At 37.8% G+C, this 17,052-nt stretch overlaps 1 protein-coding gene across 1 annotated transcript in view; it reads right to left on the bottom strand.

The window, feature by feature from the left end:
* Positions 1-307: 307 nt before the first annotated feature.
* ezrb (ezrin b) overlaps positions 308-17,052 on the bottom strand; it is a 47,335-nt gene continuing 30,590 nt past the window's right edge. The window contains exons 7-14 of the mRNA XM_051654790.1: positions 14,593-14,739; positions 9,926-10,022; positions 8,504-8,667; positions 7,798-7,928; positions 6,033-6,193; positions 5,852-5,944; positions 4,229-4,468; positions 308-1,070 (exon numbers count right to left, since the gene is read on the bottom strand). Of these exons, the coding sequence (XP_051510750.1) occupies positions 906-1,070; positions 4,229-4,468; positions 5,852-5,944; positions 6,033-6,193; positions 7,798-7,928; positions 8,504-8,667; positions 9,926-10,022; positions 14,593-14,739 (1,198 nt within the window). The 3' untranslated portion in view covers positions 308-905. The remainder of the gene's footprint in view (positions 1,071-4,228; positions 4,469-5,851; positions 5,945-6,032; positions 6,194-7,797; positions 7,929-8,503; positions 8,668-9,925; positions 10,023-14,592; positions 14,740-17,052) is intronic.

Here is a 17,052-nt window from a genome sequence, read left to right as displayed (position 1 = left end):
TTAAAAGCCATACAGATCCATATTAAGATAAAAGGCAAGATAGTTTCTGAAAACATATCTTCCTTTATCACACTGTGATGACAATCTAAACATTTAATAACTAGCTGAAAGTCATGAGTAAATATAAAAATATATAAAAAAAAATCAGTTTGTATCTAATGTATGATATCTAATGATTTAACATCCATTTTAATATATATATATAAAAACTTGCATATGAATCTCTTCAAATAATTAATCTACCCAATTACCTTCTTAAATAACCCAAAGACAGAATAAATACACTATAATAAATTGTCTAGTAAAATGCATATTCAACATGAATGAAAGTTTTAATATAGGACATTACATATGTTTTAAGATCATACTGCCAAGCCCTGCGCTGAGTGTGTCATTATCAATATATATACACTTCAAAATCAATGCCTTATTACAACCCAAAACTGGTTAAAACTGTAATTTAGTCAGTTTACTGAATTTCAAACAATCATGTAAATAACAAAAGGGGATGCATTGTTGGCACGTGTGTAGAAATATGGAGTTTCATATTTTCATGGCAAAAACAGATTTATTTCAATACAGCCTGTGAAAAAGTCAGTGGTTTGTGCTTGTGAAATACGATCTATGCCATTAAGGGGTAAACATCTTTATCTGTGTGGAGTTATATTAAATGTAATAATAATCCTTGTGAATTTTAAATAGTTTTCATTCAGATTTTAGTGCGCTGAACCAGTCTTCTCCAAATCTACCTAATCAGAGCTGTGTTGCATTTGAAAAGTGTGCTGTACGCAGGTTATGACTCTTGCATTGACCACTCAGAAGTAGGGACAGAAAAAACCAGACAAGGACTTAAGAGACTCATTGCTTCCTTTACTACCAAAGTCTAATTTCCTGGTCTGAATATTTTATAAGGCCTCAAACTCGTCAATTCTCTGTTTCGTGTTGCCCTGACGGATCTGCCGGAGAGTTTTGTATTTGTCTCGGCCGGCACGCACGTTTTCTGTGTGCAGCAGGTCGTTCGGAGTCTTCTTGGTGTCGTCACGAGCCTGGGCCAACTCTGAAGTCAGAGCCTGTGAAATGAAAAAGAAAAAAAAAAAAAATGTAAATAGGGATGTGGCGATTAAACGGTTTCACCATTAACCTCAATTAAAAATGTCACGGTTAATTTAACTAAGTATTTTATATCTACAGTTATAAACTGTGAAATGTTTTATTTACACACGGCAAAAATATAATATATATATATATATACACACACACACACACACACACACACACACACACACACACAAACTCCAAATTTAAAAGTTCACGTGCAGTCCGCGACACCTGGCCAAGCACCACGCGGTCACTGTCCATAACCATAGCAGAGATTTTCACATTTAGACTTACAAAATCTTATGAAAAACTATAATTATATAAATTATTTTTGCCATGTCTAAATAAAGAATTTTATGGTTTTTAAACGTGGATTCTTAATTCTTGTGGTCAAATTAACCATGACATAGTATTTAATCGTGGTTAATAGTGAAACCGTATAATCTTGGCATCCTAGATCTCGCTGCTGAATACTCCACCACTATACTACACAATCACTGGTGAGTAAACTAAACATTTTACCAGCCAGTTGCCAAATTTGGTAGCAAATTCCAGTGATTTCCTCTCATTGTAGTAGAGGGTTGGGCATAGAGTAAAAGATCGATCTTGGGATTTAAGAATCGATATTGAGATTGTTGCATGTGAAGATTGCGACGCATTGGAAAAATCAGTATTTTTAACCACCCCTAGAGCACGTGTAGTTACTTTCAGCATGGTAACTTTGAGAAGTTGCGTCTTAAATCATCCTCATTATTTAAAGCAAGGCTTGAGTACAAATTCACCAAATTCAGCAATAAATTCCAATTTTAGTCATTATAGGACTATAAATTGCCTGCTGCAAGCAATGTTCCCATTATTATGCATAGTCCACAGGTTAAAGGACAGTATTTTTATGTTACTGATTCTTTATGTAGGGGTGACTGACAGACAACAGATTGCTTTAATAAACTGTTGCAGAAGGGGCCTGGGTAGCTCAGCGAGTATTGACGCTGACTACCACTCCTGAAGTCGCGAATCCAGGGTGTGCTGAGTGACTCCAGCCAGGTCTCCTAAGCAATCAAATTGGCCCAGTTGCTAGGGAGGTTAGAGTCACATGGGGTAACCTCCTCGTGGTCACGATTAATGGTTCTCGTAAAAATTACAGAATCAAACCAATTGTACATACAGTGCACAGTGAATAAGACATTTACTCATAGTGCACGTGAAGCATTTTTACTTTGAAGTTGCACTCACGCGCTCGTGCGGATCCAGTGCGAGCAGCAATCTACTGACAGTTTAAACGGCCTGGATCACCTGCTTGGATTGTCACAGAGGGACCGTCATGATTTGTGAATCGGGAACTTTTGATCCTGATCCTGGCAGATAGAATACACGCTTCAGAGGAAGATATTAGATGAGCGCTCGACGGGAAGACATTATGGATTTTCTTGAGGTTTGCATATTACATCTGTTTAAATGAGATATGCGGATATTTGCAGACGGAATATGACATTAGTTTAATGGATATTTGTCTTTTTATCATTAGACGAGACAGTTAAATGTTACAGGGAACTGTTGGGGAGAGAGAGGGAGAATGAAACAGGCAAAGCACTTTAACAATGAGCTCAAACGCATCTGCTGCACCTCTGATATGTGGACCGTTTAAATGAGACTGTTGCACACCGGTCTATTATTGTAATAACACGATGGCATGATGGTAACAAAACGAACCGTGACTGGTCGTTTATATGTCTCAGTCGCTTCACATGCAAGCAGGCGATTCTCAGAGCCCTCAAGAAGCAAATCGGCCAAACAGGAACATTTATCAGCCAATGTGCTAATAAAAAAGTCAGAATATCGGCGGATTTATCAGCTTCGGCGATATATCGGTCGACCACTACATTGAAGCACATCATTCTGCACCCCGTGTTGTGCCCTATGTTGCAGCGTCTCTTATTATACACCTCCGATTTATTTGGGTGTATTTATAATTTTTCCTATTGTAGGGCTGCACTATGCATCCATACACCAATCGGCCACAACATTAAAACCACCTGCCTAATATTGTGTAGGTCCCACTCGTGCCGCCAAAACAGCACCAACCCGCATCTCAGAAAAGCATTCTGAGGTTATATTCTTCTCACCACAATTGTACAGAGCGGTTATCCGAGTTACCGTAGACTTTGTCAGTTCGAACCAGTCTGGCCATTCTCTGTTGACCTCTCTCATCAACAAGGCATTTCAGTCCACAGAACTGATCCTCACTAGATGTTTTTTGTTTTTGGCACCATTCGAGTAAATTCTAGAGACTTTTGTGCATGAAAATCCCAAGAGATCAGCAGTTACAGAAATACTCAAACCAGCCCATCTGGCACCAACAATCATGCCACGCTCCAAATCAATGGGATCACATTTTTTCCCCTTTAGAAACATATTAACATATAATAGTAGGCAGATGGTTTTAATTTTGTGGCTGATCGGTGTATATCCCTTAGAAATATGTGAACTAACATGTTCAATTGTGATATAATATGATGTTTTGCTTAAGTGCCGTTGCATAATAAGAAAATTTGCAAATAATTTAAAAACCTGTTAACTGGTTAAATGACAGTAACTATCTAATTATGAAACAAAATAATGAACCCAATTAGGACACGTTCCTGACTTCACATCCTTTCTTGCTCCTGAAATAACATTCTTATCAACTAAAAATAGCCTAGGTCTATCCCCAACCCTAAACCTAACCCTAACCCCAACTTCAACCAACCCTTAATATTAAAGGGTAATGATTGGTATATGGTAATGTTGTAGCCTAGGCCTGGGTTAACTGTTGCAACTGAAGAGCAATCTTCCTAAATAATTTAGTGTCAGTCGTGCTCCAACACACCTGGTTGTATTATTCTTGTAAATCCAAAGACCTTGATTAGTTGTTTCAGGAGTGTTTGTATAGAGTTAACTAGAAACTATGCATGAAGGTGTATCTCTAGAAGTTGGAATGATTAACCCCATTCAAGGCCACTAACTCTGGTCCTAACCCAAACCATTAAATCAGAAGGCAATGACTAGTTGATAGGAATGTTTTTCTAAGAACAACAAAGGAAACTGATCAAGGATGTTAAGTAGGTGATGAGTATATGAAAGTCTCTCTCACCAGCAGCTGTTTCTGCACTCGTTCGTTCTTCTCTGCCTCAGTGATTCGCTGCTCTTCGTGGCGGTGGTCATCGATTCCTTCAGTTTGCAGGTCTGTGCTGTAGCTACTGGCGCTCTCCTCCCCATCTTCCAACTCATTCTCATAGTGTTCATAGGCGGGTGGTGGTGGAGGGAGAGGTGTTGACACTGCTGTATAAAGCTCCTCTCGGGTCTTGGCCAGGTCATCCTGGGCTACCCGAGCCTGGTGGGGAAGACAGTCAAACACAAATCTACCAATTCAAGTATTGAAGAACTCTCAAATTTGTCACATGTATGGACATACAGTGGCCCTAAAGAGTACTGGACACTTTAGTCCCAATTGATAATGTCTGGTTGTCATTGCATGAGATGATTATGAAGTCAGTTTAGGGATGGGACAATATATCGAATTTCAAAATATCACAAGCCAAAATAAATGACGAACCACACTGAGGCAAAATTGTATATTTCGAAAATTGTCATGGACAGCCCAATCTCCAGACCTGAACCCCATTGAAAACCTCTGGAATGTGATCAAGAGGAAGATGGATGTCCACAAGCCAAACAAAGCCGAGCTGCTTGAATTTGTGTGCCAGGAGTGGCATGAAGTCACCCAACAGCAATGTGAAAGACTGGTAAAGAGCATGCCAAGACACATGAAAGCTGTGATTGAAAATCAGGGTTATTCCACCAAATATTGAAGTTAAACCATTAGTATTGTGTTGTTTAGAAATGAATATGAACTTCTTTTCTTTGTGTTATTCGAGGTCTGAAAACATGGCACATTTTTTGTTATTTTGACCAGTTGTCATTTTCTGCAAATAAATGCTCTAAATGACAATATTTTTATTTGGAATTTGGGAGAAATGTTGTCAGTACTTTATAGAATAAAACAAAAATGTTCATTGTACTCAAACACATACCTATAAATAGTAAATCCAGAGAAACTGATCATTTTACAGTGGTCTCTTAATGTTTTCCAGAGCTGTATATATTGTGTATATGTTCCTCACAAAAATATGTGTCTGAGCTAGGCTAGGGATAGAAATAAGTACAGTTGTTGTTTTAATTGCAACCAATCATATTTTTAAGGACATATCCTGTTCAGTTATATTGCTTGTTATGCACCTGATCAGCCTGAATCTGAATGTATCCAAGAAAATGTAATTGAGATATTTTTTATATAACTGGGCATTTATGTGGTGTATTAGATAACTTTATTCAGATGATTATAAGCTGCATTTTGCTAAAACATCTTAATCATTTATCATACTTTGTCATTTAAGTGTTATGTCGGATTTTGAACCTCATCTCGTACAGTACATCGAACCGAATTCTTAGATAACCATATCGTCCCACCCCTACTCAAGTTCAAGTAGGTGTCCTAGCAGAAACTTTGCTTGTTTTGCTTGTAAAGTGTGCTTATTCTGCATTTCTTTCAAATAAATGCCATTTGGCTTTATATTATATGTCTGCAAAAACATTCATACATTTTAAAAGGTGGCTAAAGTGTCCAAATGCTTTTTGGGGCCACTATCTATTCTGATATGCTAAACACCTATTCAGATATTTAATTTTGAGGTGAAGTCACAACTGTTACTCTTACTCTGTTCTGCCATGTCTCAGCTTCCTCCTCCTTGCGTCTTTTGGCTTCTTCCAGGAGTGCAATCCGAGCAGTATGTTCTGCCAGCTCTGCAGCCTGAGACAGATGAATAGGGAGGATTGTCAACTGGAAAAACACTTCACAGCCAAGTCATTTTTTCTGAGAAGTATGGTAGGGTTCTCACCAGCTGTTCCTGACTCTTCAGCTGATCCTGAGCTTGTCGGGCCAGTTCCTCTTTCGCAAGCAGGGCGATCTGCCTCTCCGACTCCAACCTGGTGGCCTCCTCCTCTGCCAGTCTCCGTTCATGCTCCAACTGTATGGCCCTCTGCATCTGCTCCTGCAGGTCTAATACACAGGTCCACATTTCATTAACTATCAGCACATCTTATACGCCATATAGCTAAGAGTATGTGTATCAAATACGATGCGGTCACATGCGTTTTTAACCACATACGTACACTGGTGGCCTAAAGTTTGGAATAATGTACAGATTTTGCTCTTATGGAAAGAAATTGGTACTTTTATTCACCAAAGTGGCATTCAACTGATCACAATGTATAGTCAGGACATTAATAATGTGAAAAACTACTATTACAATTTGAAAAAAATGTAACTACTTCAAAGAATTCTCTTCAAAAATCCTCCACGTGCAGCAATGACAACTTTGCGGATCCTTGGCATTCCAGCTGTCAGTTTGTCCAGATACTCAAGTGACATTTCACCCCATGCTTCCTGTAGCACTTACCATAGATGTGGCATAGATGTCTTGTCGGCATGATTACTCAAGGATAAGGTGTTGGAGTGGTAACTGCTGGAAATGGGGCCTGTCTAGATTTGATCAAAAATTACTTTTTTCAAATAGTGATGGTGCTGTTTTTTACATCAGTAAAGTCCTGACTATACTTTTGATCAGTTGAATGCCACTTTGGTGAATTAAAGTACCAATTTCCTTCCAAAACAGCAAAATCTGTACATTATTCCAAACTTTTGGCCGCCAGCGTTTGTGGTTTCTGTGATCCGGTCACAAAGTTTTAGACCACGTTTAGACCTGTGTTTAGCGCTGACTACATGTGATCAGATCAGCAAAAACACATCTTAATACTAGGTGGAAATGGGGTCTAAGACAATAGAAGGATTAAGGTGTTTCGGGCACATTTAAGCTGATCAGGCTGGAAAACTCCAAGCCAAAACAAATAAGCACTGGCTTGGCCAAGCTGGGAGACTAGCTTAAACTAGCGAACTATCTTAGGTTGTTTTGGGGTGGGGTTCATTTCCCAAATTAAGAATTCATATTTTGTCAAGACAAAGTTTGACTGCATGTGGCTTCTCTGAAATCTTTTTTTTTTTTTCGTCTGATTGCCTAATCACAAGCTAGGCAACATTGAGGCAAGTACAAAAGAAGCATGTGTGAATAGCAGTGAAAATAACAGGTGTGCTATGATATCAGCTTTTCCTCAGTCTGAGCACACTTGAGATCACAGTACAATGTCTCTGACCAACAAGCAAATGGGTGACAAACTGAAAAGACCAAAAGTCAATGTTAGTGCTGGCAGCTTGGCACCTCGTAATATGATTCACACTTTCCACATGGACAAATGGGTGACTAGCGCAAAAAAAACAAAAACAAAAAATTTAAAAAAATAGCAGTCGTTAGCTTTTTATCACAATCCGTATTGCCTTTTTATGAAACATCATCTCTAAAATTATAAAGGATTTTTTTTTATATATATATAAAAAATTACAAAGAAAACCTTTACATTTGGTTGACATTTAAACAGAACAATCAACAGAAAGACTCTTTGCAATTGTTTATGTACTCCACAAAATGCAATTACTTTGAATTAGACTAATCTTATTCAAAACTAAACACGATTTTACATGTTTCTTTTGATATTACTCAAAGAACCAATGAGAGACTTGCAAACTGAACATTGACTCTGGACACTTACCTTTCTCTGCTTTTTTGGTCTTCTCCTCAAACTGGTAGAGTTTCATCATGAGCTCCTGTTTCTCTTTCTCCATCTGCTCTCTCTCTCTCTCTATGGCCTCTCGTCTCTTCTTCTCATTCTCCAGCTGAGCTCTGCAGATAACCCACAAGCAAAGAGACGCACTGTGACGTTGACTCGGGCACAGCTCTAAACCCACATAATGCACACAAAAAGTAATTTCTCTGACTGACCTGCTAAAGCAGACCATTTCATTTTGTATCATTTAGACCTCTTTAAGTGGTCATATAATGGGAAACAGGATTTTTCTTGCTCTTTCGAAATGTGTTTGATTTACTATGTAGACATACTCGGACATTCACAATGCAAAACTCCCTCCCCAGTCCACCCAGACAATTTATTGAAACTTCATGGAAATCTTCATGGATTCGTGACATCACAACCGTGACATGAAATCACTACCAGCCACATTTACATATGAACATTCAGTATTCAGCAACTTGGTCCATCCTTATCAATGATGGTGTAAAATACACAAGAGTGTGGAAGTTATCCAGTCCAGGGTCTGAAATTAACCTGTGACAAAAGTGACAAAAATGCCCCCGATATTTAAGAATTTAAGATTTGGGGGGGGCTTGTTTAATTCTAGAGGGTCATCTGCTGCTGAGAAGACATCACTGCTCACATCGCCATGGTGACCTATCCTCACCTCTCCATCTGTTTCTGTTGTTTCTCCTCTCGAGCCTGCGCTTTCATCTGCTGCACCTCGATGGTGTCCGGCTTCCTGCGGCGCATGTACAGTTCATGGTTCCCCATGCACAGCTGTAGGATACGTTTATTTATGCGCAAACGGGGGGCGTAGAACACAAAATCCTGCAGGGTTCAGAAGAAGGAAGTGAGAAACACAGATGCAGGGACTTATAAATCATTGTGCACTATTTTAAAGTATGACCTATACACACACATATATACATACACACACACACACACACACACACACACACACACACAAAATTGATGCACTGAGATTTAAAAACCTTAAAATATGCTTGGCTAAATATGACTATAGGCCAAAATACTGTATAGTTTGATTGGACACAGCCTTTGACCAAAAAAAAAAACAAAAAAAAGATACGGAAAGTATTGTCTTTCCTTTTAAATCTTGATGAGGTTTTTTTTTTTTTTGTGATCTTAACTACAGTATGCATGGTTATATGGTTAGTTGCATTTGCAGCATTATTTGCATTTGGCATTGATTCTGCCCTGCTGTCCACGACCCAATCAATACAGACCTGAGATCCATTTTTGTGTAGCGATCCTTCAGTTGAGAACCGCTGTGTGTAAAAAAAAATTAATGAAAAAATGATAAATCTAAAAAAAAAAAAAACAGAAGGCATTGTTCTGAGTAGCCATAAAGGCAGATAGCCTTACACTCAGAGATAAGGCTGTATGAAAGTCTGCCTGTCAGAGGTGACAGACTGTTGGCGTTTATCAGGCTCAACAGCCATATCTGTTTATTGTGAAATCAGTCTTTACACTGATTCACTGTGTGCTTGCAAAATAAAAGCCTACACATCCCAAGAAAGCACCTTACCATCTTTTCTAACGGGTTCCTACACCTTTTGACCAATGAATTTCCCAATTTTAAGATTTTATCACTACACAGCTCTCTGAAATAATACATTCTGATTGGTCAATCACTACATTCAGATCTCAAATATTTCTTCAGTCAACTGGTCATTATCACAAAATAAGCCCCTTCAGGGGTTTGCGTTTGGGTCCGATCACCCCGTCTAGATTGATTTTGCAATAACGACCGGCTGACTGTACGTTATCCCATACTGCAGACTTTCCAGGCCTTCCAAGCTAAAATGATATCCTAAAATATCCCAGATATTTCCAGATTTTACATCTCTGTTGAAACGATGTTTCAAGTGCGTCACATTTAGAAAATATTCATTGGGTATAGGTTTCAGAAAGCAAAGCTGTAACATTGGTAATGAGCTGAAGGACATAAAACGTCTGTATATTAGGCCGGAACAAGAGCTGTTCAATTCTTGTTAAAGCAGTTTTTCAGTTTCAGGTGGGACTGTGTTGACACAGCTTGCGCCACAATCATGGTTTCACTTACTGGAGCTTTTTTATCAATAGGCTTGATGACAAACTTCTTATCGCTGAAGGAAATATTTCTTATTTCGCTCCAGGGGAATCCAATTTTCGGAGTGAGTCTGTAGAGACAATGACAAAAGAGTTAAAAAAAACAAAACAAACATGTTCATTCCAAACATGGAGTCACAAAACAAACATGGCACTGGGGAGAAAATCTTGAAATCTCCTTTTAAAATATGACAGATATACATTTACATTTATGCATTTGGCAGACGCTTTTATCCAAAGCGACTTACAGTGCCCTTATTACAGGGACAATCCCCCTGGAGCAACCTGAAGTTAAGTGCCTTGCTCAAGGACACAGTGGTGGCGGCTGTGGGGATTGAACCAACAACGTTTTGCTTACCAGTTCAGTGCTTTAGTCCACTACGCCACCACCACTCAGATATGATAATCTCTCTGTAATCAAATGCAAAAGCTTGTGCTTTGAGAATGCTGTACCAAAGGCATGTGACGGTCCAACATCGAGACACTCAAGGAATGTGAAGACAAGGAAGGGCCTGTGACTAATGTGAGCGAATTACATAATCGCAGTAAGGAGTGAGCTGTGTGATCTCTCTGTGGAGCTCTTGGGAGTGTCAATCCAATTACACCTTCTAATGCGCATGTCACATTGTCTATATGTGTAGCAAAGAGAACACAATGCGACTGTGGCCCACCTTATGTGTGACACAGCAAACCTGAACAAACTAAAATGATGAAATGATATGATAGATCCTGCACTATTAATTTTTATTTTAGGACTTTTTGCTTTTTATTAGTTACCCTTGCAAAGAATTACCATGGTGGCCATAGTTTGATTCCAAAATTAAATACCATACAGTCATAGTTAGTACAACTTGGAATTAGCCATTAATGTCTTTAGAAAAAAATTAAAGAAAAATTACAAAGATTCTGAAAGCTTCGTACACTGGTTGAAAGAGATACCATTTGAATTCACTATTATTTCGCAATAGCAACAATAACGGTATGTTAACACTTACAAAGCTACAATAAGGTTGTATTTGTTAACATTCATTTATTAAATTAATAATGATGAACAATACTTTTAACCAAGATTAATGTGCTGTAAAAGTTCATTTCAACATTAATGCATTTTTAAATCTGAAAGTTGCACTTGAAGTCAAACTTTGATGTTGGCTTGTTTGAAAATTGTAACTAGTTTTAAAAGTTTTATTTTGAACGGTTATAAAAGATATTACAGCAAGACAAACAGCTAGCTATCAAGATAGTCAGATAAACCATTACATAGACGGACAGATGTCTAGACTGGATGCATAAGTCCCTGACAGTAAACAGATAATCCGTTCTATTTCGCACTGCACGTACTGGTGGTATTCCTGCCAACAATACAAATGGACAGTTAAGAACATTAGCTTTGACGCATCCAGTGTAGACAGCCTCAAGGCGTTGCGACACGAGATCGCTCACATCTGGTGTAGACAGGGTGAAAGTCTATGGGATTTTAGATTGTCTATGGTGCGAAAACTGTGAATCTGATCAGAAAAGACTTAGAACAGTCTGAAGGCCTGTGCCGAGTGTGGTGGATGTTGCTTGAAAGCTATAGAAAGAGTTTAATTTAGGCCTTTATACATTTTGAAAAAGAACCCAAGAATTATTAACATTATAAAGTATTTTTACATTAAAATTGATTATTGTTCATATATTGTACATGCATCTGCTAATGTAAACAAATGGAACCTTGATTGTATAGGGTTATCAACTGTAATAACTATGAGGAAGGTACCGTATATAGGAGTATATTCCTCATCTTCTTAATACTTAATGTGGCCTAGTGTCCTCTTTGTGGTATAAAATGGACAATTTGACTGTGAAGTCTTAAGATTGGCTCTGATTGGCTCTAGAGGATACAGAGTTGCGCTGAGAGGTTGTCGTGGTGACATGGTCTAGGCGGAATAGAGGTGCTAGAAGTGTCATGATATCTCCTGCTTAGTTTTCCCTCTTGTGGATCAAATCTCAGTTTGGCATATATGTTTTCAATAGGCTCTTCTACCAGTTCGAAGTTTAAATGTAGTTTCTAAACATTAAAATAGTTTTACTTTAAGTTTAGATGAGCCAACTCACTGTAGACAAAGTTTTCTCGCCTTTTAGCCAAGGAAAATGCAAAAATGTTCTGAAAAATTACTTTAGGTTTACACCAACCACTTCACCTTTAACCACTGCTGGCTTACTTGCAAAATTGGTTGAGTGACCTTCAAATATAACATATTCAAAAAGAACAAATATTCAAGGTCATGGAATGAGAAAAATTAGACCATCTCTTCTCCTTAAAGACCCCATGAAATGGCTTGAGAAGCTCAATTTTCTTTCCTGTGTTAACACATTTCCCATTGAAACAGGGTGTTTGGGTGGTACATATCGAAGGGCTTTTGAACAAGAAGCACAAATGAACAACCATTCATTTTCAACTTGCTATTGCTAGTTAGAGGCAGGCGGTATTAGTGGGGGAAGGGCATTCTTATTTTGGAGTGCATTTTATTGGACAAAATAGCCTGAGTGCAAGATGAGTTATAAACTTATTTTTGGTCCATTCTCCCAAAAAAGAAAGACGTTACATTTTAAATGTGTATATCTGTACATTTTCTCAGCTTTAAGGAGTACACTATCTAACTATAGACAGTAGGGATGGGACGATATATTGAATTTCGATATATATCGTGAACCAAAAAAAGTCAAAACTCGATATTTTGAAATTTCCAACACTATTTTCTGGCCATGTGATCATATATTAAATGACCCGTCAAACATAATCTCTATATCGCTTGATTTTACCCCTACTGTGTTTTTTCTACACTGTTTACAGGGTTTGCACAATGTCCTTAAAGGGCTTAAATGCTTGAATTTAGCTTTTAGAAATGCAAGTACTGGATTACCAGGAAAATCGCCTTGTTTTGTTGAAAAGTGCTTGAGATTAAAACGAACACTTGAACACAATGAAATGTGTGCCCATCAAAGATGAGATCCCACATTCCAGTTTCATTGAATAATGTGTCTTAATATCCCTTTTGTTCTTTACAGCCAGACAAAAAAAAATAAATAAAAAAAGTCATTAAAATCACAAATAGCACGGATACGCTAAAACCCCGAGACTTTTCACTCATTAATAAGTGAAACGGAACACTTGTGCGAGTCTGAGAAATGCACATTGAATTCTTTAAGTGTACCACTATAGTGCTTGTTAAACAAATGAAATGTAAACAATGCAAACTCAATGTTATCATTTGTAAATTGTGCTGAATCATGAGATGATCATATCGCCCATCCCTAATAGACTGGCTCAATGCGAATACACATGGATTAAAAGCCACAAAAGTGTCATTTTGATTTAATGGGGTCTTTAAAGGTTTGAATGTAAGTAGGGCATTTCAACCATACTCAAATTACTGATTTTTACCCCTAATGTATTTTATTTATTTACAGAAAGTGGACAGAAACATCATGTTCTGGACCACCTTGACATACCGTTTACCTTGGAACGTCTGATGGTATAATTTCAGTCATAAGGGCATTTTAGATGTGAAGAACGAAACAAAAAAACTAATGTATCACCGTAGGAGCTGTGGACTGTAAGACTCATGATGAGTTTGCCAGCATGGCACACCATGTTAGATGAAAAGAGCCACAAGCCAAGTTAACTGTGGGACATTACAGGACATTGCTTTTATATTACACGGTGTATAGTGTTAAGCTACAACCTTGTGCAGTTGGCGATTGACATTTTTTCTAAGGCAGTTCCTTTCAAACAAATGTCAAACTAAGGATATGGGCCACTCAACAGACACACTGAAGCCAAAACACAAAAACAAAAAATAGCACACACAATGCAAAGTTTCAATGAATGTGAACAATTTCAAAAGTTGTTGTGCAACATGGATTCTTATCTTTACATGTGTGTGCTTGTGAAGTCTTATTCTCTCCGTTAAACACACACAAACACAATCCTTGCCCAACGTTTTTAAGGACTGCATAGCTTGAAAAACCAGTCTTTGTTGCTATGGTTAAAATAGAGGGCACTGTAGGGAAAAAGCCATTAGTCGCCACTAAACTTCTGTAGATACACAAAGAGATCTCTGTTTGTGTGCACTGGAAATAAAATAGATGTTACTGAAAAGAGCACATTCTCCGAAATTATGTTCTCCAACTCTGAGCAAACGTAAGAGCAACAGACGTCACTGAAAAGTAAAAACACGCTTCTCAGTAACAAATGTGTGTAAATTAAGGAGGTCAATGAATAAAACACAAAACACCATATTTTTGGACATAGTATAGTATAATGGTAATACATGGTATAATTTTAGACCACAATGGTAGTGCCATAGTTCTTGGAGTCCCTTGGATGCCATGTACAGAACATGGAATATGAATATGGTACCATACAGAATAATGGCACAGTACATGACAAAGAACAATGGTGGGACTCTCTGAAACTACTACAGTGCCATTGTGTTGCAATCAAGGAAGAGAATTTAAACCATTTTCAAAAGCAGAGAAAAATACTATGTAAAGCAAACCATCATAAATCTATGAAAAGATTTGTTTAAGCTCTAACGGCACTACAGATACAGATATGACAAATGTTAAATGAAAGAAGGGAAAGGCTGAACTCACTTGTCATCTTTCTCATAGATATTTAAGCCCAGGGCATCCACACCCAGCCACAGCTCTGTTCCCTTCTTGTTCTTGATGTCAAAATAGTTCACTCCATACATTTCTAGATCCTGAGCTATTTTCAAATACTCCAGCATTGCGTCCTCTCTAAGGAGAGCATAAAACAACAAAATTAGACAACAAAATTATCACTTTCAATTAGTAAAAGACTGATGTTGAATGTCAGTCAATTATAATTAGAAACTAACTGGCCAATTTTGGGCTTTCGAGATTTCTGGTGGACACCGTGAGATCTATTTGAGTGTGTGCAATGTTTTGTTTGAAGTGCAATTTGAATTTTTTATTTAATGTTTCAATAAATGAATTTAATTGTTCAAAATCAACCGGTAGAAGTGAAGTTCGTGCCGATACAATCACCATTAATACTGGACATGGTTTTTGTGTCAGTAGATGAAAATAATGAATTATACCTACATTCTCTATAATTTAACGGAACGTACATCCAAATCTTGATGATAATAAAAAAAGAATTAGCATATAAAGAAGAGTGTCCAGGTTTCTATTATTCTAAATCATTGCATACAGTACATTTACACTACCAACTTGAATGAATGTGCTGTCTTTGTTTATATCGCTGGAGCTTGAGGAAATGGACTATTTAACAGAAGAACCTCAGAATTAAACTGCACTTGACCCCGCCCATCAGCGCGTTGCACACACAATTTCTCCAAACCCATGTGTCTAGACTTAGCGCATGCTTGCACAAAAATACCTAAAATAAAACTTCATGGCCACGCCCATTGACTATTTGCTTATGATTATGGCATAGCGCGGCGCTTAGCGCTAGCACTCTTTAAAAAGTAAAAAAAAAACAATCATATCCCAGCTTATTATGGAGAAACATAACCAAGTAAGCCAATCATATGTTGATTTCCTCAAACTATAAACACTGTCTCTTCGGTGCTATAAAACTTGCTGTTTGTTTTGAGAGACCCGTCCAGCCAGACACAACAACACTGACTCACACTGGCGTGAGTTGAGGGTGGAGCTATCTGTTAGTTAGATTAATGGCAAACGGGGAGTTTTCAAAAAAGCAGTTTGAAAACAATGTTTATTTATGCAGTTCCATTTGGTGATGCTAGTAGTGCAAAAATTACACACTCTGGCTTTAATTGAACTTTAATGAAAATGAGGCTGAGGAACAGAGTACAGTCCGTTCAATGTGCCTTATTCATGAAACGTGAGCAGAAAACATTTATGTAAATCGTTACTAAAACCACTAACAATTTACACACAAATTTGTTCAGATCATGTTAAATGAATAAAGGCCGAACGGGCCATATTTGTGTGCAACTTTCTGCCAAAAAGTCTGGAAAACATGGGATCTAGGACCTTTTATACAATGCATGCCACTGTACAGACTGTACATCTATCCCTCAGAGCCTCTTTTTCATTCGCATTGAATAAAGCATCTACCCTGACCAACGTTTCCATTGCCATTGTAAAAACTATTTTGGTCAACCATTATTTTCAACAGTCAATAACATGTGGGGACACCTTAGGGGCCATTCAGAATGAACGTGTTCTAGTGTAAAAAAAAAAAAAAAAAAAATGGTGCAGCACAACAAACAGAACGCATGTGTCGAGATGCGTTTTCAACATTTAAAGTTCTTTGAACTTGACATGGCATCTTAAAAATGCAGCGCTCCAGCACAAGATGCTGAAAAAATTCCAAGACGGAGCGTGACGATCAAAGATGATCACCACTTGTTCACACGACGCAAAACCGTGTTATGTGCGATTTTGTTGTTTCTAAGACATCAGCCTGCAATAGAGGCAACTGCACCTCAAAACTGGGATAAGTGAAAAAGTCAGATGAGAAGTAGTAGTCCTAATATTTTAGCCATAAATGAGCCATTGATTGCTATATACCCTTTAAGATTGTGATGACGCATTTCCTTAATATAGTATCATAAATTAAGGCTGCACAATTCGAAAAAGTAATCGAGATTACAATTGTGGATGTCACGATTAACTAATTGTGAAAACTCCCGATTACAGCATTCCATTATAGTCTACTCCCGTTGCGTCAAAGTTTCGAATAACGCCTTTTTGCAGCGGATGAGTAGTCTGTTAAGCAGATTAGTCTATTATATTATATCAAGTTTTTAAACACTCTGATCCCCAGATGATTGTTTTGTTTCACCTCTGTTCACAGTGGCACACAAAAATTAGTGCTGAAGAAATGTCACCTGACACTCAAAAGAAGTTTTAGAACAAAAGCGTAGTCAGTAATTTGGAATTATTTTGGATTTCTTACATGTCGAGCAGCTCGCTTGAGATGTAAACGGTAAATACACTACAAGGCTCAAACAATGTAAGCATGATCATTATGGCAGAGTTTGAATATTGTCACGCTGCTAAATTTCTGAGTACATTTTATACAAATAATTGAATAAT

This window comes from Myxocyprinus asiaticus, chromosome 25, assembly GCF_019703515.2.
Source record: "Myxocyprinus asiaticus isolate MX2 ecotype Aquarium Trade chromosome 25, UBuf_Myxa_2, whole genome shotgun sequence".
Classification (NCBI taxonomy): Eukaryota; Metazoa; Chordata; class Actinopteri; order Cypriniformes; family Catostomidae; genus Myxocyprinus; species Myxocyprinus asiaticus.
This window is presented reverse-complemented; position numbering and strand designations above follow the sequence as displayed.